Source organism: Larus michahellis, chromosome 4 (genome assembly GCF_964199755.1).
Source record: "Larus michahellis chromosome 4, bLarMic1.1, whole genome shotgun sequence".
Classification (NCBI taxonomy): Eukaryota; Metazoa; Chordata; class Aves; order Charadriiformes; family Laridae; genus Larus; species Larus michahellis.
The window spans coordinates 85851419-85876385 of NC_133899.1; the positions used below are offsets into that span (position 1 = coordinate 85851419).

At 37.6% G+C, this 24967-nt stretch overlaps 2 protein-coding genes across 7 annotated transcripts in view; one reads left to right on the plus strand and one right to left on the minus strand.

Moving 5' to 3' along the window:
• Positions 1 to 20076, minus strand: part of ELP4 (elongator acetyltransferase complex subunit 4) — a 149985-nt gene extending 129909 nt beyond the window's left edge. Inside the window, exons 1-3 of one of the 2 annotated variants that reach the window (XM_074586231.1) lie at positions 19869 to 20076; positions 14498 to 14533; positions 2034 to 2155 (exon numbers count right to left, since the gene is read on the minus strand). In XM_074586231.1, coding sequence (XP_074442332.1) covers positions 2034 to 2155; positions 14498 to 14533; positions 19869 to 20034 — 324 coding nt within the window. In that variant the 5' untranslated portion in view covers positions 20035 to 20076. The remainder of the gene's footprint in view (positions 1 to 2033; positions 2156 to 14497; positions 14534 to 19868) is intronic. The other variant, XM_074586230.1, reaches the window with a different exon arrangement.
• Positions 20077 to 24967, plus strand: part of IMMP1L (inner mitochondrial membrane peptidase subunit 1) — a 36781-nt gene continuing 31890 nt past the window's right edge. For 4 of the 5 annotated variants that reach the window (XM_074586237.1, XM_074586234.1, XM_074586235.1 and 1 more), the window contains exon 1: positions 20077 to 20212. The gene's annotated coding sequence lies outside the window, so the exon portion shown is untranslated. The remainder of the gene's footprint in view (positions 20213 to 24967) is intronic. The other variant, XM_074586236.1, reaches the window with a different exon arrangement.

Genomic DNA, 24967 nt, shown 5'->3' on the forward strand with positions numbered 1-24967 from the left:
GCATCTCAGCAGAGAACTTAATGTATAAATAGACTGACCACATGATATGGACATAAGGAACTGCCTTTATGTAAAACACCAGTTAATTAGAAAACTAGCTATAGAATATATTGAATTCATACCTAAATTTTATAAAATAAAAACCAAGCATAAAAGGTATAATTCAGGTTGGTATGTACCTGTACTGCTTTTCCAGTAAAGAATACAGTCCAATCAGATACTGAAAATAAATTAATTACTAATCTCACTAAACAAGATGCAATGTTATCCAATAGTCAGATACGTTGTATTAAAATCCTGACTTGGTGGAGACATTCAAATCCCTCACAGCTCATTTTTGTGACCAGAGAGGACTTCTTGAAGCACCTGAAGGTCCTCTCTTTTAAAAGCCAAGTGAGGCAGTCATAGGGAAAAGTCCGCTACTTATATGACTTGGAGACCTAACTGTGGCCAATGTCAAGTCTTAGATTGACTTTTCCAGGTGAGGCAATAATGTATTGGAGGTAACACATATTGGCATTTCAAGAAGTGCCTAAGCCTGCCAAGTGTGAAAGTACGTAATTTTCTAGATTGGTGCCTACCATATTACAGGGTTACTTCACTGAAGCAATTTCAAGACAGCAATATAAATCAGAGAAAGCAACTCTACTGTGCCTCGTCTGTTAAGCAAAGGAAGTGTTGAATAGCCAAAGTAAGAGTAGAAAAGCATAGACAAGAGTACTGTTAGATATATTAACACACAAACATTGATTAACTTGCAAAAGGTAAAGAACAGGAGCTAGGAAAAATAGGACGTGCTATGAACAATTGATTCAAAGGTGAATGAAAGAAGAATAAAATGTATGTTAGCTACTCCATTTTAAGAAATTTTAATGCAATGCAATAAAAATATTAATTTCAAAAATTTAATTTTGATGAGAACAACAACCGCAATGATCATATATTGTACAGTCAGAGTCAATGACTTGATTATCAGTTATTTAAAAACAAATATTATTTAAAAATATAGCACGTTCTTATGGAATTCATACTTCACAATTAAATTATAACCTATTTGTTTCTAAACACATATTCTAAACCACAAGAACAAATGATAAAAATTTCACCTCTAAATGAATCCTCTTTAGGTTCAAGATCATTACAAAAATTATTAATTTTTCATAACCACAGTCATATAATTTCATTAAGAACATACTTTTTCCCAAATACTGAGGATAACATTGAACAGATGAGGCATAGTACCTACCATCACTAGGTAGGAAAAAAGAAAAGTAACCATTTCGTCCAGAAATAGTCTCTGAGGACTCTTAAATAAATAGCCAGATTTCACTTGATGCAGAAGTAATCACTAAATTGCACGTTACTTTTGATATTAGAAAAAAGCAGCCTTAGCAAGACATAAAATATTTAATGAAATTTTGTAAGATTATCCTCACACTTCAGCATTTTTTGCAGTGTTCATCAGGCTTTTTCCCGTACATAATTTCCTTATAATGGAAACAGTTTTTGATTAGGAGCTCATTGAAGTCTGAAAGGAACCTTTCTATATGACCTGATCCAAAGCTGACCATGTTTCCTAGTAGGACAAAGATTGTCAGAATGAAAAGTACTGTAGGAAACTACAGTAAATACCTACACAAATTGTACACTGTTTCCACCACAATATATTGGAAGCAGCTTAACTACTTTTCACAATAGGCAGGTGGAAACTGTAAATAGTTGTGTTTACTCAAACCATTCAACTAAGCCAGGTAGTCTGTCTTATTTTTGTCCATGATCAAAATAAGGATAAGTAGGCACCTAGCCTGATTTGTCCTTGGGAAGGTCTTACTCCGTTGTCCGTAGATGGAGGCTAGTGAGCTAAACGTAATGCCCAAACCTGGCTGGTGTAAATACTCCTGGACTTCCCAACATATTCTTATAACTCACCAAGATAATTTATTCCTTACTACACAATATGTACACTTTAAAATGTATTAAAATGCATTAAGAGATTACAGCTCTACTTGTCAAAAGCTAGGAGTCTTCTTTACCTTTAAGATGTTGTCAGGATGGTCTTTAGCAGAAGCAACAAACAAGTGATGCCCACAGACAACTCCCTCTGCCAGAAAATACTTGAACAACAAATTGGAGTAAAGGCCATATTTATCTTCCTCTGTGAAAACAAGAATGGTTGGATTTTTTTGTTTTTTGTTAGATAAATCACCCACCTCTATTTTCATAACACTATAAAAGTCCTCTTGTGGTTACCTCCTAAACTATATAATGTACAACAGATATAATAAGTAAAATGTGATTCCAAAGCTTTAAAAGTAATGCTTGATAACATTGTATTCCTAATCTTTCAAGCCAGAGAAATAGTTCTCAATCATGTATTTGATTCTAAGATATAGATGGGATACAGCAATAGTGCTGTCTTTTGAAAAGCATCCTTTGCCAGTTAAAAGAAAGGCCCATTCTATCTTTTTTTATCTCAAGGGTATGGAAGACACATCACAATCTAAGTGAAGCCACTTTCCTAAATGTCCTCTGGATAATGGTAGATCTTTTCATTTGGTTTATGGAGTTTTGCTTAAAATAGAAACAGTTCAGCTGACGACTTCCACTAGGCCTCAAAATGTGCCCAAGAAACTTAAAATTCAAAAGCAGAGAAAGCTCCCTGTGTCTTACTGGTAGAGACGGTGTCTTTTCAGGACAAGATAAAACCTCCTACATCATGTTTTTTTCTTGCGGGACCTGACAACTGAAGAGACTGGAGGTGACCATACCCAGGAAGTACAGAGGCCAGTGACTGTGATAGGGAAGAGGTCCACTGAGCACTCCCAGGATGCTTTTCAAAATTGAATAATATTTGGCATGCTAAAACTATATAAAGGTATAATTTCTTATAGACATTTTACATCTGCATTTATTTCAAAACTGTGAGAACTACAAAAATAGACAAAAAAATAGATGTATTGAAAAAACAGACAATTTGCAATGCCATTTTTGAAAGCTATCCAGAGCAAAATAACAAACATATTCAAAAGACACATGAACTTATAGTTTAAGAAGTGACAACACTTGTTAACAGACCTCGTGAATACTAGCCTACTGAAATAAAAATAGAAACTCCCACTGACTTCAGAAAGGCTAATATTTCCTTCAGCTTCTTTGTTGCAAGTTAAGTATCAGAAACTACCAGAATTAGAAAGTCTTAACGAGCTTCATAGAATTAAAACTTATCATTACTCAAAACTATAGGGGAAATGAATGAGTAAAGAACAATTGAAATCTGAACCATCTCTGATTTTCTTTATTTTTAGGAAATATAAATAATAGCAATGTTAATGGTAGCAAAAAAAATCATAAAATAGAACTACCCAATTAATTGTCCAGTAAAATTTTAGATCATGCCCCTCGGAGCAACATATTTCTGACATTTATTTAGAAAGATAACTGAAATATTTTGTTTGGGAGAAAAGTAAATGCAAAAATGTAAGGTTTTGCTTTTTCATCTTTTAATCTGGCTGCTGAAAGATAATACACAGGGGATGTTGTGGCAGAAAAATACAGAGAGAGAGATTTTCTTTATACAGAATCAACAAGACTTATTCCATTCTTTGTGTGACTTGGAAACAATTTCCTCCCTACTATGAATCACATATGAAAATATTAAAAGCAAAAAAACACCACAAAACCAATAACAAAGGCTGAAAACAAGAAAGTTGTCATTCATACCTAACTTGTAAAAATAGCAAAGAAGGAAAACAAAAAGAATATAACTTTGATATATACAGAATAGTATGTTTTGGAGCTTAAGAGTCAAAAAGAACGAATGAAATGGAGTGGGAGGAAAGGAAGAAAGAAGATGCATATCCAAAAAGGATAAAGAACATTAATAACAATGGGGAAACTTAAGAAACAAATCACAGAAAAGTAGCGTTGCACTGGTACACTCCTGATATCACACATAAGTACTTTCAGTGCTTAGATTGACAAGAGAAAGAATTTAAAACCACAAGTTTTCAAATTGACTGGAGAAGGAACAGTTCTCCCAGAGACATTCCCCATCCTCTAGGGGATATTGGGCAAAACAGAATTTATTTCCTGCCTTTTTTTATTTCACTTTTAAATCTAGTATTTGTGATATTTTTTATTTCTTTTAAAGGTGAAAGGTATATCCTTAAAATTTGGAAAATTTATTTCTCTCATTTCTTTCTCCTTCCTTCTTCTGAATAATTCCTAAAGATACAGCATCAAGGTTACCTACTTTGTTGTTAAGGAGAAACACTTATTTAAAAGTTTCCCTTTCATTATAATCAAGATATAAACTAGAAGTGACTCTAAAGCAACATTCCAAGAGAAAAATGCTTCATAACACAGTAGCTAAGACAGAAATTACATAAAACTGGGCATCCAAATGAGCCAAAGGGAATAAAATAACTACAACACTATCGCTACAAGTACTAGCTATTGATATATCCAGCTTTTTGTAGAGTCTCAGAGTTTTAAGAACTCAGATCGTATTAATATAATTCACCTTTGATACTGTTAACCTCCTTAGTGGGCCATATTATCTTTCTGTTCTAATAACACATTTATCTTCTTTAAAAATAACAGTCTAGTGAAAAATATAGACAGATCAGTATCATGAAAAGTACGGAAGTGACAAATGCATGCTGTTGACAGCATTCAAATTTCAGCAGAACTGATTTCCAAATGTGTTACAGAATTACAAACTGCAATTTTCTTGAAAGTTTAGAGCTTTTAATTAAATACCTCATAGAGTTTACTCTCACATGATTAAAAAGTCATTAATAGTGTTACTGAAAACCTGTTTTCCTAGCAACTCAGCTCCATACCTCGTGCTGTGACTGAGGATGTAGATCCATGTATGAGACGAGGACGGAGACAAGACTCAATTCAGATAAAACTGAAGCACTACAGTTGCAGAAGTAAAAAACAGAACTGACACTGTCTAAACATCTGAAGAAGTATTAAAATCTTATTTTGTATATAGTCTTTGGACCCTGCTTAGATCTTAAACCACTTCAACAAGAGGGAAAACACCCCTATACACAGAGTAATTCTCTCATATAAATGGAGACCAGGAACACATACAGCTCCTGCTCCCTGAATGTTGGCGCTCTCTACTTATTTACGCTTTGGTTGCTTACTGCAATATAATCGGTAATATATTATTCACAGTATATTGACTTCCATATGCTAATCTCCATCTGAGAAGCTCTCAATTTAAGAACCAAAGCCCACTAGAAATCAAAATGACAGCATGATATGTACCTATTAAATTCTTTTTTAATTGTCTGAGCTACCTGAAAGAAGCCACCAAGTCTCACGTATAACCACACCACTGCACCAGATGTCAGTGGAGGTTTTGAACCTTGTTAGACCTCCCTCACTTTGAAAAAAAGAGGAAAAGGAACACTAGCTGTGTGCTCTGGAAGGATCCTCAGCTGAAACATTTACTTCATCCTCGGTCAATCAACAATCTTGATTTCTTAATTTTTATCTACAGGTTAGAGTTCATCTTCTTCACCATTTGAGGCACAGAAACACTTAGTTGCATTGCGTATGGACAGGACTTAACTGACGTTTACTGGAGTATAAGCCAATTTAGTCCAAGTATTTTACGGCTTGTGTATGCGCCTGCAACTATACAGACAGTCTTTCTGGATCATCATTTTTGATATTAATTATTCCTTAGACAGTAAACAACATGCTCAATTTTGTGCCTAATATAACATGGAAACTCCATAAAGCATGGATAAATATAAGAAATCATACTGTGTGATCATTTAACTAAAGTAAGAGGAAATAAGGCTGTAGCAGACACAAAGAATTTTTACCCAAATTTTATTCGAAATGCTGAAATGTTAGAACAAACTATAGAAGGGAAGCAACAGGGAACAGGGATATAAACCCTTTTAATGACCGATCCAAGACACTGATCCAAGACTGTAACTCATTTTGTTAAGTGATAAAGACTGATTTGTAATATAACGGGACTAAAAAGGTTCTTACACTGCCATACCCTTACAAAACACATTTTGCAAAGCAAGAAGGAATTTTCAATTCAACAAGTTAAAAACATTTACATTCAGTGTAAGGACACATCATTTTAGCACCAGCATTTCCTTTAGTCTTCTTACATTGATTTTTGTAACAGTAATCTTACAGTTAAAATAGGAAATGAACTATTGGAGAGTGATCTAAATATAAAACACCTCATAGTCTGCTACAGTACTCTAAGGATTAAATGTGTCTCAGAAAGCCTTTACAAACAGTGTATCCTGAATTGTTAAAGTCAATGCATCTCTAAGAATCCCTCAGTTCTTCAATTTGTCACATAGAGGATGGCTTTTTATTGATTCATTTCTAGGTCACTAAACTTTTGTGGTATTCAAAAGATCTAAAGTGCACCCATATGGGGCTTTTCTGATAGCATCCATTGTACCCTGGCTTCAATAGTTACGTTACCATTCAAAACCATAGGAGTACGGCTTTCTTCTTGTAAATAAACAAACAAATCATTTAGCACAGGTACTTCAGTAGCTCACAGATTACCTTCATAGACAAATTGAATTAAATACTTTGAAGTATATTAGTTTCCTGATAACACTTGGACTTACTATGCTGATGGCTAGGATAAATTCTCAACTGTCATCTTTATTTTTCCGAATTACATCCACACCCAAAAGAACTACCTCCATTCTATGTGCGTAGGAACTAACGCTTAAGTGCATTTTAGTCGGCCAAGATACTTAAGACAAGCCTGGCCCAAATCTTTATTCTTAGCCTCCATACTAAAGAGCTGTCCATCAGCAGCCTTCATTGTGAACTTTACTGCTAGCTAATAAGGCACATAAACAAATAAGACTCTTGCAGCTGCACTGTTTTCTGGGTCCACTCACTGCAAGTCACACAACAGTCCACAGCTTTCTCTGATTCTTCTTGAACAAAGGGTGTTCTACAGCTAAATAGCAGGTGAGTAACTAGTGAAGTGTAAAACTATACATGGAAAAGAGATTATTTACCTAGAAGTTATGCATATTGTCTCCAGGACAAAACCTCTTCTGATCCTACAGATAAGGACATAAATAAAATAGTTTATTGTGGTCATTATCCATTGGTCTTTTTCTACAACAGCATGCTTTCACAGCTAAAATAGTCATGAAGACAAAGCAGTATTGTCAGTATCAGCGCAATGAATTCCAACATACAACCATGTTGAAAACTAAGGATAAAGACCAATTCCTATTTATGGCTCTTTTCACCCCTAGACTGTAGAGGCTACTGAACACGTAAGAGACACCCTCAAAACCTTTGTGTGTGAAGGTGAAATCAGTGGGTGATGGAATTAGATACAAAATTTTAAGGTGCTGGAATTTAGCTAGAGCACAGAAGAGAGCATACATGAGTGAGGCCCTATAAACATATAATTTATATAAAAATCAAGGACAAAAATTTCATCTAATTATGGAAATTGACATGTAAACGTGTAGCTTTAAGAAAAAGTCTCTAGCCGTAACAGCTTTCCCCGCAGAGAAGTATTCATTTTCCAAGGGAGGGATGGAGAATAAGCACTATGACTTGAAGAGGAACAAAACATCAGGAACAAAATCCACCCTAAGATAACAAATATGTACAGATCATACTTATAGCTCACTTTTAAGCATTAGTATATTAAAGGGCATGAAGGTCTTTGAAAATCTCCAGAGATAATTTGTAGTACAATTGCTTAAAGTGATGAGAGTTTTATGAGAAAAAAAATAAGACTGCAACAATGTAATGTACAGATAGGTTGGTTTTTTTCCCTCTGTACAAAGTCTAGACAGGTTGCCCTAAAGCTGCCAAAAGCCTGTCATAGTCTATCAGTATTGATCATTTTTTCACCAGATAGTTCAACTGTACGGTACTGTGACCTAAGGTGTGTCTTTCTGTAGCTATGAAACATCTCTCTGAATTGCTGCAGGTTATAAGATGCGATTATTTTAATAATCTGAAATTCCATTTAAAAGATACTTTACTAATGTCCACATTTACTAAGCTTGAGGGGATATACTCTGTGTCACTTGCATTTAATTAGCACATGCCAAAACGGAGTTGTCAAACATGTAAGTTACAGTATTTGGCATTTGGCCATACTTCAGGAAGGTGAATTCTGGTAACTTGTGTTTTGTAGAATTATATTTAGCAAATCACTGTTTTGTACCTCTCCGGAGATTATCTTTTTCAACTTTAAAAAGATGATAAATTCAATTATATTGACAAGTGAAGAGAGCTCTTAGCAGTCAGGTTAAATTGCATGTCTAGCAAAAATAATAGTAGCTAATTAAAATAGCTGAAACTGCTTCAAGGCTTAGAATGTACAAGTATAGACCTGCTTTTAACCAGACAACTTTAACTTTTAATAATTGACCTCAGCTGCCAACAAAAACCCTCCTACTGATAATCTTTAAACATTTAGCCGTCAATGACCTTGTCAAAACTAGAGCATCTTAAAGGTATGTAAGACTATGTTCTGACAGGGTACCCAGGACAGACCATCTGAGTGTGCTGTAAGTCACTATGCAGAATGTGTTAAGGCTTATATTTAAAAACCAAAAGACCATCCTCATGGAAACTCTTCCTGAGGCTGGCGAAACAGACATACAACAGGTTGATGTACGCTGGAGAGGGGAGGGGAGAAAGAAGTGTGCTTACTCAACAGCTACACTATTTGTTTTGAAAGGGGAGATTCTTCTAGAAAGCTAATCTTCTGGAACAGTTTGAGATGAAACACCAAACAAGTGGTCTCACATTCATACAGAACAAGCTGTTTTGATAGTGTTCAAATTTCATTTCACACAGAGTCAGAATGCTTGTTTGACTACTTCTTATAAACCCAGTACAGTAAGATCTTTTGAAATTAAAATACTAGTTACAATCCAAAACATTCTTGATACATGAACAAAACCAAGGAAGTTTCAAGTTCCTCTAGTAGGTAGGATTTTGCATGAGACTACCACATGCTTCAACTCCCTAATTCTCATATAAATAAAACACCATCAAAAGAATATATTATAGAATTAAGTTCAACTGAAAATCATGATGCTCTTTACAACAAATCAAGTTTAAAAAAATTGTGCACTTGTATTACAAAAACTGTTTTCCAGTCTTACCAAGTAACCTGTGCCATTACTACATCTTCAGAACACAACAATTAAAATAAATATTTTAATACCCTGAATGTACTATTATTTGGTTAAATTAACCAGATAATGTGTCAAATAATGAAGATGAGCATTTAATTTGCAAAGGAAGCTAAGCTAAAAGTAATGCAATTTATTCTTGCCTTAGAGAATGTTGAAGGAAGGGGGAAGAATTTAACCTTTTTATAACACTTGGAGTACAACACAGAAAGATCTTCCTAGGAGGTTTATCACTGACAGCTTCAATCCTTTATAATACTAAGCTTGCCTAGACTAATCTCATGACAGAATTTTTTTGTATACTGACAAGATATTCTAACAATGCAGTTACAATTCTACCTGCACCAACTTTAAAAATTAGTCTAAAAACTTTTAGACTAATGAGTCATGAATAAATATAGTTCTTACTTTAAGACCTTTTGTATATAATTGTATGTTTCAAAATAATATATGGCAAGTCTTATTTGGGAAAAAAATTAGCTTTCAAATCTAAAAGAGATTCTCTTCCGTGTTTCTGTGAAGCTAAATTTAGTATCATATCACAACCAACCAACCAACATAGGGGATAAGTAAATTAAAACCCACCACTGAGTATTGCCAGCTATGCACTCAGAGGAGGGGAAAAAAAATTCAGGTAAAAATCCTATCATTTTCAAATCACTGAGTCTTGCCATCTCTTTCACTAGAACACAAAGCTCACTGCCTTTGTACTCGCTTCATCTGGTGCCATTAAGGTCAGGTCAAATGGATAGCTAACTCTATGCTCAACAGCAGCCAAATACAGATATTTAGGAAGAGGTAATAAGAACTAAAAAAGCACATGTGATGCTTCACCCAAGCACTTGCTCAGCCTCCCACCATTTGTAGCTCATGGACTTCCTTCGCCAAACTTGGTATCCACTAAACTAGTAATGCAAATGCCTTTCTCACCCATCAAGCTGCCCAGTTTCCTACCAAGACCACATTTTTTTTTTTTTACACCCACAACACCCTATGGTAAAATATTTCACCACTTAATTGCATACTGTCTGAAGAATAACTTTCTTTTAATATAAATTTTCCAACTAGTAGGTTCATTTGATGCCACCCACTTCACCTACTGGAAAGGGCAGTGAATATTGTAATGGGAAGACAAAACACAACTAATCTAGTTTCATAACCCAGAACCTAATCTAGAAAGTAAACTAGTTTCATAATCTCTGATCTGTGTAAAATATGATAGGTTCTAGATTTTTTTTTTCTTCTTCCTTTGTCCATAGCAAGATTGCAGCTCTTCTCAAACTGAATGAGAAAAGTAAGATCTTCATTGAAAGCAGTAAGAGGTAAAGCTTCTATCATTTTTCCTGAATTCACAGAAATTTGGGTGAAATTTCATGAGAAAATTAAGCTTAACTGGCACTTTCTGCCTTGAAAAAAGCCATCTATTTTCTCTCCTAGTCCTCACTGTGCAGTCCTTTCCCTTGTGCTGGGTCTGGTACTCATCTCGCATGTCAGTGAGCTGATAAACAGACAGGAAAGCCTCCACACTTTAACTGGGTGAGTTTTCTGTCCCGTTGGAGAGCTGAGAGTTGAAAAGCACTAGTGCCAGCTCAAGGAACAAGACTGCACAGCCAAGAACGGGGAGAAGGATTTGGACAACTTCCTTCAGCAACAGCGAACTGCTGTGTCAATTCAGTTTTCTCAAAAAATCTGAACTTAAGTGGTAGCCATTACACAGATAGTGGCCTATATGGAATTAGGTAATGTCAGTTATTTTCTAAGATTCAGTGGGACAGCAACACCTGTCTCTAATGATGGATAAAATGTAGAAATAAAAACTAGTCTTAAAGTAACAATAAGCCATAATATGAGCAATTGCCTTGCTCACTGGCAAACAGAAAATGCTGTTCAGCCTCTACTACAGGTTCACATAAGCCAATAGAAGATAACATGATGTAATCCCAACAGCGACTAAAACAGATTTCAAGTAAGTTGTCCCCAAATCTCACTGTTAGGTGCTTTAGTGTTAAGACTAATTCCAGATATTATAACAATTTAAAATATTTTAACTAAAATTCTAGATACAAATGCAGACCGGTGTCCCAAGGGATATTTGTCATTCCACAGTGAAAGTAAACACAGATAAAATAATAGGACCACACCGTTCTCATCCCTTTCAGAAAATGACTGAAAATTACTGATTAAATCTTTCTTAGGCTCAAAAAGCCACACTCTGAACAGCACTTGCTGGTGCCTGTCACCAGAGACACGATGTTTTTTGTCTTTGCATAAATTTCATGCCAATGAATTCAAAACAATATTACTATAAATACTTTCAAGTGATCAGGAGACTAAACTTCTTGGAAGTAGCAGGCCAACAGCACCCTGGCCTGCATCAGGAACAGTGTGGTAAGTAGGACTAGAGAAGTGATCATCCCCCTGTGCTCGGCACTGGTGAGGCCCCACCTCGAGTACTGCGTTCAGTTTTGGGTGCCTCACCACAAAAAAGACATTGAGGTGCTGGATTGTGTCCAGAGAAGGGCAATGAAGCTGGTGAGGGGTCTGGAGAACAAGTCTGATGAGGAGGGCTGAGGGAGCTGGGGTTGTTCAGCCTGGAGAAAAGGAGGCTGAGGGGAGACCTTATCGCTCTCTGCAACTACCTGAAAGGAGGTTGTAGAGAGGTGGGGGACGGTCTCTTCTCCCAAGTAACAGGCAATAGGACAAGAGGAAACGGCCTCAAGTTGCACCAGGGGAGGTTTAGACTGGATATTAGGAAAAATTTTTACACTGAAAGGGTTATTAAGCATTGGAACAGGCTGCCCAGGGAAGTGGTTGAGGCACCATCCCTGGAGGCATTTAAAAGACGGGTAGACATAGTGCTTAGAGATATGGTTTAGTGGTGGGTTTTGTCAGAGTTAGGTTGATGGTTGGACTAGATGATCTGAAAGGTCCCTTCCAACCTAGGCGATTCTATGATTCTGTAAGTAAAAAGCCTACTTCAGAACATCAAGAAGGCTATGATGGGAAGGATGCAATGGCAATCTCTTAAGTTGTGAAGCTAGTTTGCATCATAAACAGCAAGAATGCGTATTAGATATGAACACAGAGTATGGTTCCTAGCTTTGATTCTGAGAATGCAATTTGAAATAGTGTCAGAAGCATTACTAAAGTGAGGATAAATGGCATGTCTTGCTTATCCTCTATCCACAAGTTCCTTACCTCATACAAAAAGATTGTTCAACATTCTTCTGAACTATAGTTCAAGGCCTGCAATTCAGGGACTCTTCCAACAGCATTCGAAAATAAACTTTATTTGTATTTTCTAATCTTCCAGTTCCTTCTTTCCTTCACTGTCCTCCACCAGTTCTCATAAACACTAACGGTCCTAACAGTTCATCAGCAAGCTCTTAAAATACTCTGCAGACACAATCTATTTGAAACCACGGAAATCACCTATGCATATACTAGTCTGCTTTTTCCCTAGGCAAAGCTGAAATCTAGTCACTGTTCTCAATTATGATAGTCATGAGATTTCAGTGTTCCTACTGGGTAAAGATAAATACAAAAATGTTTACCATTTTACCCTTTCTCAATGTCGACTTTGTGTTGCTTTTCCACTTTGTCAAGTAACCAAACAGTCCTCTCTTGGGCTTCTCGTAACTATTGTGATACTTAAGAAAAATCTGTATTACTCTTGATAATTCATGCTAGTTGTATCTTACTCTATACCTGAGTTTTTCAGATTTTTGTCTCTATGTTCCCATTTTACAATTTTGCTTATCTGATCCTTATCAACCTGTGATGGATTCAAAACCTCAGGATTTAGCCAAAATGGTGCCTTACTACACTTTCAATCTTCTGCTATGAGAAACTGGCATTTTAAAATAATAAATTCAGTTTTCAGGCTTTAATGCAGGATTTTTGCTTTTAGGTAGGCACTCAAACATTGCTTGTTGTATCTCAGGTAGCTTTGCAATGTTTTGTTTTCATGAATCTTCTACAAATAAGGAAATTGAGGTACTTTACCTCGTATTCAGTGGGAGAAAACAATCACACAACTTTCTAGACTCCGGTAGTTAAGAGAAATTGCAGTGACTGAAAAGCTAAGAGCTAGATCTGTTGTACCTAGGTACCTAGTTCTCTGCTCCAGTAACCTGGTAGCAAAAAGTAGTATTTAAATTGGTATTCTATTTAAAATATGAACACAGATTACAGATGCAGATGTTGTCCACATAACTACAAGTGTTTCTCTAATGACCTTTCATTTTTTTTTTCTTGAAATATCTATTCTTTTTGCTAGGAAATTAACAAGCTTGAAAGTTTCTCATGAGAACCATTAGTTTGATAAACATTTTAAAAAAAAAAAAAAATCACATTTCTGTTACCATTCAGCCCTTATGTCATTTTGAAGTAGTTTTGTATCCTTAGAAGCCCCAGATTAATGAACTGATGTGACAAATCAGATGGTATCTCCTTCAACTTCTCTTCTGCAACAATGATTGTCTTTACTTGTGCGCTGAAACTGTAAGCACTTACAAGACTAACTTGCAAGAAGTTAGTCTTCCCTTGCAATTGTGGTTTTGGCTGCTATGCTTAAACTGAGGGACCTGGGAAACATTTCTTGGCAATAAAGTATGTATCCAGTATGTATCCTGTGCATACAAAGACAAGATGTATGTGTACAACAGTCCTCTTCCCCTTTGCTACACTTCAAATAGAAAGGAAAGCTGGAAATCTCAGCTGCAGTGGAGACATAGTACAGCCTACACAGACAGTTTTGATGTAGCCTGCAAAGGGAATTCTGTTGTAACCTATTTAATCACCTCAGTGTGCCCTCATCCACATCCTGACAGTAAGCAGGCTTCCATCAGCTTTCTCTTAGTTGATTCTGGCAACCAAAAGATTAAAAGATTCTGCATTTCACATCTTCCTGAGAAAGACAAATTAAAAAAAAAATAAAAATTTGTGATGATTAACAGTCTGAATCTTGTGGGAAATCAAGTAGTTCAGAAAATCTTAAATAATACGAAAATTTTCCTAAAAAGTCCTGAAATTTGCTAAACACCCTGCTTTCAAACAGAATTCTGTGGTATTCTTCTGGGGGGCTCAAACCTGTCTAAAAGTAAGGTTTTGATCCACCTCCTGTAATTCCTGAAATAGACAACAGTCCACTCTGAAGGCTATCCAAAGTGAAGGGGCCTGAAAGCTGTACTTACTGAAAGTCTGAGTATAAAAAACAATGCAAAGACAGGTTTGATAAATACATTAAACTGAGCAAAAGATATCAGAATATGGCTTTAAGTATCTATATATTCTATACTAACCAATAAGAAGAAGGGTTCCAACAGCTACGCCTCCACCTGGAAACAAAAAAAAAAAAAGAAGAAAGTAAGACTACATTTTAATACTATGTTAGAGAACAATTAAGTTTTCTTAGTTTATAAGTCAAAGAAAGGTGATAACAGGGAATTTAAAAATATAAAAGTGAACAACATTTTAATTACCTTTGCAATACTTCCTACAATTCTCTATTATGAAATAATTATACATTACATGTAATTATATACTACACATTACAATTACTTTCACAATATACTGTACTATCATCATTGTGGTAAAAAGATCCTGCAGAGCTCTATGCAAGTATGCTCAAGTACTACAATAATGATGTATGGTCTGAGCCAGTGCATTTTTACTTGGATGACTCAAGTGAGTAAACATTCTCCAAATTAAACCCATACTAATCACTACAAAGTGACATTCTTTTGTACCAAGAACCATGTATATACAGTGACCTACTAAGAGGCTACTAAATTCCCATGCAAGTCAATCGCACAAAATCCTGGCTCCGCTGTTTTTTATCTTATTACTGAAAAAAGACGTGACAATAAGGCAGGTAGGCTTTCACCCAATGAAACCTGGACTGACAGATCATAAACATCATAACACACATCTGAAAAAAACCCCACCTATTATAGTCTTTTATAGTATGTCTTCGACATAAAACCAACTCTATGAATGCAGTTGATTGAAATATTTGTTCAAAAATAAAAATACATTTTGACAGATTTACAAATGGCCACTATTATTTTTCTGTCTTTTTGCTTAAACAATTACGATCAATGCTTATGTTCCAATCACAGATGACTGAATGAATAATGGACAGAATAGAATACTCCCAATATGTTTGAATACATAGATTCTTATCCCATTGATCTCAACAGTGTGGAGGACCAGAAAAAAATAATCTACGAACTCCCATCCTAACTGCTTTATTTCCTTCTCGAAGAGACAGCATCATTACATAACAGCGATTTAAATGGTTGTCCCAAGAAGGAATTTTAACAAAAATGGTGAAAGAATTCATATTTTATTTTAGGTGAAGAGTAAACTGTTGTATAATCTGTATTCCAAGACTGAAAACAGAGGAATAACTTGAAATAAGACTACAAATATTTTGCTGACCAATCATATAAGACTGTGACAGGAAAGCTCAAAATTCCTGGAAGTGTTCAGATGGCCATTTGCACCTAGCCTATTGTAGTGTTTTGCATGAAGGAAACCACAGTATGTCTTCTGCAATTACATACTGTTTCAAAAGCAAGTTAGGGGCAAACCAAATCACATCAGCACAATATCCAAAGCTCTTAATACAAGAAGTCAATTCTGGGCTATATAAACATACTTCAGTGAACAGAATAATTCAGTCTATCAATTTAAGAGCTCATTAAACTTCACTTGCAATTGATTCCAATAGGGATTGGATCAACTTCTTAATCTTTAGCTCTGCTAGTGGGAGACTACGAATGTCTGTAGCACCTGTAATGCTGATATATACCCAAAAGGAAGAAAAAAAGCAAATTATCTCCCATAGGCCCAAAAGTGCTAATGTTGCTGCATACTAACACCTGAATTAAAACCACAAGAGAATCATTTCATCATGATGTACCACAATTTGAGCAGTACATCACAGTGCAAGTGTTTAGTCAGATACTAATTTCATAGTTGTAGTTTAACATATCACAGATTTTTTAAACTATGCTCCTGAGTCAGGATATACAAACGTCTTAATATTTACAGCAAGCTTACCAAGTAATCAAAATGTTTAGTAGCTATTAAAAAAAACCCAAACAACTGTAAGTACTGTTTATTGGAAAGTTAGAACCACTCATGAAATCCCCATGTTCTCATCCACCATTTTTTGTTTCATTTTATTTTTTCAGGAGATAAATGGAAATGAACCCAAAAAATGCACTACAGGGAAAAGGAGAAAAAAAGACCAAAATCGGCAGTCATACAGATGGTTGATACAAAGTATGCTTCCAATATTCACTGCATTCAATTGTTCAGGGAGACAGAACACACGTTAATAACATCAGTTGTTTAAAACTAGCACATGTTCTATACAGCATGTAGAAAAAAATAGTTCCAAATGATGAGATTTTACCAAATCATAGCTTGAAATACAAAAGGTGATCAAAACTGACATAAGAAACGTATTACCTCACGGCAATAAGGACTTAGAATCTTGGTTATAAAAAGCTTACTTGTAGCCACCACAGAAGTAATGTATCTTCTGCTTTTAAATTGCTTGCACAAGAGAGAATTTGTTTGTCAAACAGTACATCAGTGCAGTCAAAATTCTCACAAGCTGTATTTTCAGATCATCAATTCTACTTTCTCTTTCTACAAGCCAGAGTTGTAACATATGTGCACATACCCTGGTTCCTAAAGGCAAACTCAGGTCAAAGTTTCCCTTATTTACAGTTATTCATAAACCGTATCTTCATGTCTGGCTAATAATACTGTATCTGGGTTGCAGCTTCTGGACAAGGCGAACTCCAAATCAAGCCCAAAGTATGAGAGCTAGAAGACTATGCCTGGCAACCATTAAAAAAATATGTCTATGAAAAATACCAGACTAAAACAGTTTATAGTAACTTCCATTGGTAATTTATACAAAAAGGTTTGTCCTCAGTCCCTGGTGACAATAAAATACTGTATTTTGTACAGTCAATTACTTAACTGCTAGTGGGCAAGATGAAAGAAAAAAAGTTAACAGTGTTCTTTAAGAATACATAAAGAGCATTCTGCAAGACATTTATGAAGCATTTCCACACACGCCCAAAAAGAACACGAAGGAGACCAAGTACAATACTTCTACGGTCACCAGCACAGTGGGCTGCGCCAACAGAAGCTCAGTCTGGTCAAGGGATGTGACTGCTCCCCTTTACTCAGCACTCATTAGATCCCATATGGAACACAACGTCCAGTTTTGGGCCCCTCAGTACAAGAAAGAAGTAAAGATAAACTCAAGTGAGTCCAGCAGAGGGGCACTGAGATGGGGCAAGTGACCCAAGAGGAGTGGTTGAAGGGATGGGGCTTGTTTAACTTGGAGATGAGAAGAAAACCTATGAGCAGCCTGCTGGTACCTAAGAGAGGCTACTGAGAAGACAGGTGAGCTTTCTGCTGAGGTGCATAGTGGGAGGGAAAGAAACAACTGGCATAAATGGAAACAGGAAAGTTCCAAGTGGGTATAAGGAAAAAGAAAATTCCCTGTGAAAATGATTAAGCATTGGAACAGGGTGTCCAGAGAGGCTGTGAAATCTCTGCCATTGCAGATTTTCAAGCCAACTTGAGCAACTACTCTGAATTCAGTGCTGAGCCTGCTTTAAGGCTGCAGTAGATGAATTCCTGAGGTCCCTCCCCAGCCTCCAAAACCAAAGATTCTGTACAGGTCCACCTAGCTGGGTGGTCTGTCTCCAACAATGCCTAATAGCTGGAATCAATGGGAATTTTATTATACTACATCATGTTTGGCTTACCCACTCATCCTCCAGAAAACGGTGATTTAAGGACTAGGAGATTATCAAAGATTTAACATAGGAATAGAGAGTTTTCCAGTTTTTCGAAGATGCCACCACCCAAAAAGCATTGTAGAAGTATTTTCAAAAGTTGCTATTCCTAGGGTTGAAGAACTTTCTTGATGTGCAAGTGTAAAACTTAGTAAAGCCAGGAAATTACTCACCTGGCTTTACTGGAAGAAATGCCCTCAGTTTCCATAACAAACCACTAATTATGTTAGCAAGTGCCCGAACATTTAGGAGACTGCCACCATGGGAGCTGTCAACATCTTCTGAATCATGCTGTACAAAATCCACTGCGTATAAAAAGGGAATATGAAGAAGAACTGGAATATCCAATGCAAATCCTATATTTATGCAAGTAAATCACAGAATCACAGAAACTTCAGAGTTGGAAGGGACCTCTAGAGATCATCTAGTCCAACTCCCCTGCTAGAGCAGGATTGCCTAGAGCACATTACTCAGGACTGCATCCAGGCGGGTCTTGAAAATCTCCAGAGAAGGGGACTCCACAACCTCCCTGGGCAGCCTGTTCCAGTGCTCTGTCACCCTCAAAGGGTTTCACATATTACACTCACTTAATGAAATACTTCTTTCTTAAGGAGGGGTATCTTTCTCCACAAGGATGCCAATCCCTGATGAAAGTGCAGGTGTTCCTTACCAAACAGGCACACACACACACATCTGAAAGATACAGAAGTGTGATTCTCCTTAAGATACACAGGCTGCAAAAACTTCTTTATAAAATGGATACAACTTTTATATATATCATTACTCATATAGAATATCCTTAGAAAGAAAAGTGGTATATTCCTATATTCCATGTACTCCTTCAAGGATGACTGAACAAAGATAAAGTCAACCCTTCCTCACCTAAAAGTAGTCCCATCTATGTACACTGAAAATGTACTGCAACTGTATCAGTATTTAGAATAAAAGGATCATTCAGCCTCGGTGCATACAGATAAAGTGCATGCTGTTTATACCTGCAAAGCAAATTAGACTCCAATCCAAGTAAACGGTGCTAGTTCATGCCACAGATTATAACATAGCAAAGGTCACAGAATCATAGAAAAGTCTGGGTTGGAGGGGACCTTAAAGATCACCTAGTTCCAACCCCCTGCCATGGGCAGGGACACCTCCCACTAGACCAGGCTGCACAATGGATCAGTCCAAGGAACTATTTAGCATCTTGACACTGACAGCAGGCAAAAGCAGACTCACAGACAGTAAGACAGTGTCATAGCAGTGTAACTTATCTAAACGGGGCATTTAAATGATGTAGCATTGGTGAGGAAGACAGAAAAGACACACTTAAGAGTCCAGTCTTATGGTCAAACACATCCTAAAAATTGCCATACTGAAGAACCAGAACTACACCACATTCAACGACGGGTCAACTCAGCAAACATGTTTTCCAAAACTGAAAAACTTCAGCCCGCTTACTGTGACAGTTCGAAATATGACAGGAACGCGTTACCAAGTAAATTTACAGAGTAGCTATCCACTCCAGAAAGGATGCTTAAACGGGTTTAAATGAACGGTAAACGGCAATCTTCCCCCCGCCCCCGCAAACGGGCCATGAAGCAGGCGCACCTCAGGCCGCCTCACAGGGGCCGGGGGCGCTCAGGGCGGGAATCGGATCCTGCTTTTCCCCTTCCTCTTCCCTCCCCCCGCCCCCATCCTCCCCCCAACGCCGGGAACTGCGGGGAGGGAGGAAAAGCCTGCGCGAGTAGCTGCGGGTTACGGAAGGTAAATGACAGCCAGGGCCCGGCAAAGGAGAGGGCCGCCGGGAGGGTGGGGGATGCCCCAGGTCCCGCTCCCCACCAACCTAGCACACAGTCCAGGGAGGGGAGCCCGCTGGAGAGCAGCAGCTGCCCGTGCCGAACGGAAGGCCGGGTGCCCACCACAGCGGCCAGGCGGCTGCCGGCCGCGGCTTTCCGCTGGAAGCTGGTGACCCCACGGCCCCGCGCTGCCCCGCCAGCCGCCGCCGCCATCTCGGCCGCCCGTGGGTTGACAGGAGCCAGGGGCCGCCGGGAAGAATCGAGCCCTTTCCGCTCCACCAATGGGAGAGCGGCATGCGAAACGCGCTATCCAATGGGAGACGGCGTTCTTTGCACGTCCCGGGCTGAAGGGGCGGGGGAAGTGCTGAGGCGCCCGGTAGCGAGCAGGCAGGTGAGTGCGGCGGGGCTGCAGCGGGCCGGAGGGCGCGGGGTGCCGCCTCGGCGGGGCCCCCGGGAGCTGAGGCGGGGCCGGTAGCGGGAGGAGGTGGCCGCGTCTCGTCCCACCCTGGCGCAGGGCCGGAGCGGGTAGTGCGGTGCCAGTGACTCGGCCGCGCTGCGGAGAGGACACCCCGGGGACATCCCCCCCACGCCTTCCTTCTCCCGGGGCCTTTGGGATCCCCTAGGTGTCAGGGAGGCGGAGAGTCGTGAAGGGGGAGGCTCGCCCGGCCCCGAGTTACCTCGGCACTCTCTGTGCCGCGCTGCCGGCATCGCCCTCTTCAAAAAAACGCTTTTCTGGTGTGCGAGCCTGGAAGGAAAAAGTATTTGTAAAGTGTCCCGTTTTTTTAACGGTATTTAAGTAACTGTATGTAACGTAGTATATAAGTATGCTTGGAGTCCCTCCCTTGTTTGTAAATAGCCATGGGTCTGTAATAAATGTATGATTTGAGACCTCTCACTTGGAAGCAAGGTCTTGCATCAATATGATGGCTCTGGATCTTGCCATAAACCAAAAGCTATAGCAGAAAAAGCTGCTTTCTGTGAGCAATGTAACTTCTGTCCTTCCTTAGCACTTATTGTTGAATCAGCTGCTAATACCATAGAAAGTTATTTTGTGTATTTTAGAAGATTGGCATGTTCTTTAGTCTGTGTTATCAATTTACGGGTAGTAGCTTGTGGCCTTGTATATGTCAGCAAACAACTGCCCTACACTGATTGTATGTAAAAACTGGTGAGATACCTGAATCTGTTACTTCATTTTCTTTTCTTGTTTTATACAAAGACATTAAAATGCTTTTTAACTTCATGAAAAATTTTAGTATGCTTGCTTTGTAAATCAGCACTTCATGATATAGTACTCTGAATTTAAGAAAAATCCCTATGAGCCACTATTGCAAGTACTTGTGCATTTGTTTTTAATAAATTGGTGTTTCAGGTGCATCACAAGCTATTTGGAGACATTTGCACATAGCATGAGGTTCTAACGTTATAATTCCTCACTCGGTCTTTAATTTCAACGAATGATTTTTGTTATTGCTATAAACCATAGTTTTTGAACACCTGTGGCTGTTGAGCCTGTTTTTTTTAATAAATGAAAAAACAATCCTTGTATTAAATGTGAACATCACAAAAGAGCAGCAATACTTTAACAGTCCTGAAGCCTAAAGCTTTTCCTTCATATCAAATTCAAACTCAGGAGCATGAAGTTTCAGTATTATGTCTTTCTAGCTGGAGAAGTTGCATTCATTTTGCTGCTGGCCAAGGTTCTTTACATGTTAAGGAATGGACAGTTTGAGATCTTTATCATGAGTATCAAGAGATGGTCTTAGTGATTTATATTTGCTGCTAAACTGAAATATTGGATAATAAATATCTAATTTCAAGTGTATATTGTTCAGTGAAAATTAGAAGTATTTGTATTTAGAGGAAAAAAAATCAAAGGACATGTTTAAAAACATGTCAAGAAAAATATACCTAATAAATGTCATTTCTGTAGGATCTGACTAATGATTTGTGAATATCTGGGATAGGAAAGGCCTTAACAAAATAAAGGTGTAAAGCATAATTCACACCTGTTAAGAGCTCAGAATCCATTATTGTCAGTGTTGGTTCTGTATCATTTGAATGAGGAGGCTGAAACTTACTAATAGTTCTCCAGTTTTAAAACATCACATCAGCTGTTTTCTTACTGTATTGTCATTCTGGAGTCCAGATACCTATATTTCAGATATAAGTGCTTGCAATTGCGTGTAACACTATTAAAATTGTAGTGTATCTATTGGAGAAGTTTTTAATAGAATGTTTGTAATCCAATGAGGATATCTTTGATAAGTCACAACTTACCTATCAGAAAAAGAACCATATATATGTGCTTTTATATACTGCATGCGCTTGTCTCAGTGATTATCTTTTTTTTTCCCCATTCCAAGCAGTACACTTCCTTTTGTTACTCCAGTGAGACAAAGTATTACCTCACTTGTTTTGTTTTTTTTTAATAAAATATATTTATATAGGTCGCACTAACTGTACAGAACAGGTGTAAATGCACATCCAGGGCTGAGCTCTCTATTCTTGCTTTTCTCATTGCTACTTCTCTGACAAGTGGTTTCTATACTTTTTTCCTTTTTCTTACCTCATTTTGCTACATAGCAATTAAAACCAGAGGCTAAATAATTCTTTCATTTTTGAGGCCACATAATGAAAGTACTTTGCAAGTGGGAATACTTGTGCTGCAGTCCTACTATTTTTAGAATTTCTTGCATGAAGTGCAAGTTTACTGGAAATCTCATTGTCTCCTGAGCTGCTGTAGTAGGTCAGCATTGCTAAAAGAGAAAGTTTCACTTTCTTTTCCTCCTCTGCTTCCAGTCCCACAAACCCTAGTTCTTGTCAGATCCTTTCTTGAGCTGATTCAGCTCACTAATCTGATTTGGAACTATCTATCGACTTCCTTAATAGTTTAATTTTGTGTCATACTGCTGAGTTGATGCAATAATGAGAAGGGCATATACACACAGTGGGGAGGTGACAGTTGGACCTTCCACCTCTTGCTGACTGTGAACCTCGCAGCTATTTCAGATTTTCATGTATTTTTAAATAAAGTGACATTTTTGTTATAAATTTTAAGTTGGCATCCTTTGAAATATAAAGAAATTGTCTCTTAACATTATATTTTACAACAGGAGAGACTGTTTCAGATACTACAAAAATATGGAGAAGTAGAAATAGTTTTTCAGTATAAGAACTGAACGTTAAAAGTATTGCAGTAGTTCTGTTTGTGATGTTTGTTTTTCCTCTGTCACATTTCAAGATGATGGGTACAGTTAAAGTCCTACTGATTTAGAAAGCAGGTGATAATAAGCTATTTTTCAAAGATTTATCTTTTAAAAAAATTTATTTAATACAATAGAGCTTTACAACTGAATACGTGCTTATGAAAATACTACTTACAACATCTGGCTTTACCTGCACTTCATTTGAGACAAACAGAGAAGAAACTAATTTTATGGAAATTTATGTATTTTCAAGTCAATGGTGGTTCATTTTCAGGAATAATAATAGCTTTTACACTCTCTTTCAATGATACCAAAGGCTGGCTTATGTTCACATGTCCACTTTCCAAAGTGTGAATTTCCAGCCATTGTAAAAGATCCCACTAGGAGCTGTCTGACAGAAAGCAAGGCTGCAGGAATTCTAGATATTACTGTATAAAAAGTCCTCATCCTCAAATACACATTAGTACATAGATAAGTCCTATTATTCCTGCTCTAGAGATTGGAATTGAAATGCAGAGAAACTAAAGAACATGGAGAGGATTGCAAGTGATCAGGAAATGTCTTAGCAAGTTATTTTTTGTCAGCTAAGCTATGGCAACTGACTTATCTCATTGTAAAATGGACAAGTTGAAACCTTGATGTCTAGATTGGGATGTCTTAAACTGTAGAATAATTAACTTTTCTTTCTTGCTGCTCATGTAGACCTGATCAAATGTTTATGTCAATTCTAACTGCAAATCCTAACCCTAGCATGAAGAAATCAAGCTCTCTATTTTCCATTTCTTGTAAACTTGCTGATCCAATTCAACTACTTGCCTATGCCAAATGCAGATTCTAAGATGGATTAAGAGGATTTTGGGTGAGAATTCCCTAAGGAAAAACTGGAGGGAATACAATGGGTGAGCGAGAGAGCAATCAAAACATTTGGGAAAAGGTATGCTTGGAATTTGATCTGCAAGTATGTTTGTCATTCCTCTTCCAAAAGCTGTAGCCTATGGATTTGGTGAAAATCCTCGTGCGCCCCAAAAAGGAGCACTTCTTAAAGTGTTTTTTAGATATTTTGTGCTTGATAAGAGGGAAACACCTGTCATTCATTGCCTCTTTTCTTTGGTTAATGCATGCAGCCCGTATGAGTTGCAGATGTAAACTCTTTGGATCTGCAGTTAACACAAGCTGAGGCTGTATTGTTTGAGCAGGGTTTCTCATCAAGATGATGTTATTGATGTACATATTTTATATTGATTTCAAATGAATGTTTTTGCTACATTTTAAGCGTGCCTTATAAGATTCAGTGTATGCTCTTGTCCTTCTGTGGCAACGAGCAAAATGCTATCCATTTTGGAATAAAACACATCAGTGCGTTTTGTTTCAAAACCATATATCTGCCTGATCAGTTTTCAGCAATATTTTTCTGTTGGGTTTATGCATGGGATAGAGAACTAGAAAACTGCATGCTAGTGGCAGTTCTAATTCATAATCTTATTAGTGTTTGCGGTTACATTGCCAAGCTGGTTCCCTCATCAGTTCTGGAATGTGATGGTATTAGACTGTACTGATTAAAGTTTTATAGTCACCAAATCAGATTAGCTGCTGAGTCACCTGACTAGGTAGGGCTCGCAGTCACGTGATCCAGTGCCCTGCTGAGCTCCTGCTGGGAGCTGAAACAAGGTAGTTTGCTTTTGAGATGTTCTTAAGTATCTAACAGCATGGGTCATGGATTATGGCTGCAAAGAAGATGGCTTCATTTTCCTGATCTTTGAACTAGCTAGAATGGGATAAGTTTGAAAGTGCAGGATCTTCGGGCCGTGAGCCAACAACTGGAAAGAATGTTTAATCCTGGAAGCTCTGACACCGAAAGACCTGAGGTTTTTTTTCAGTATGAGAAAGCTTAAAGACTACTTATCCAATCAGTCTGTGAAAAACGCGAGGATTAGTGG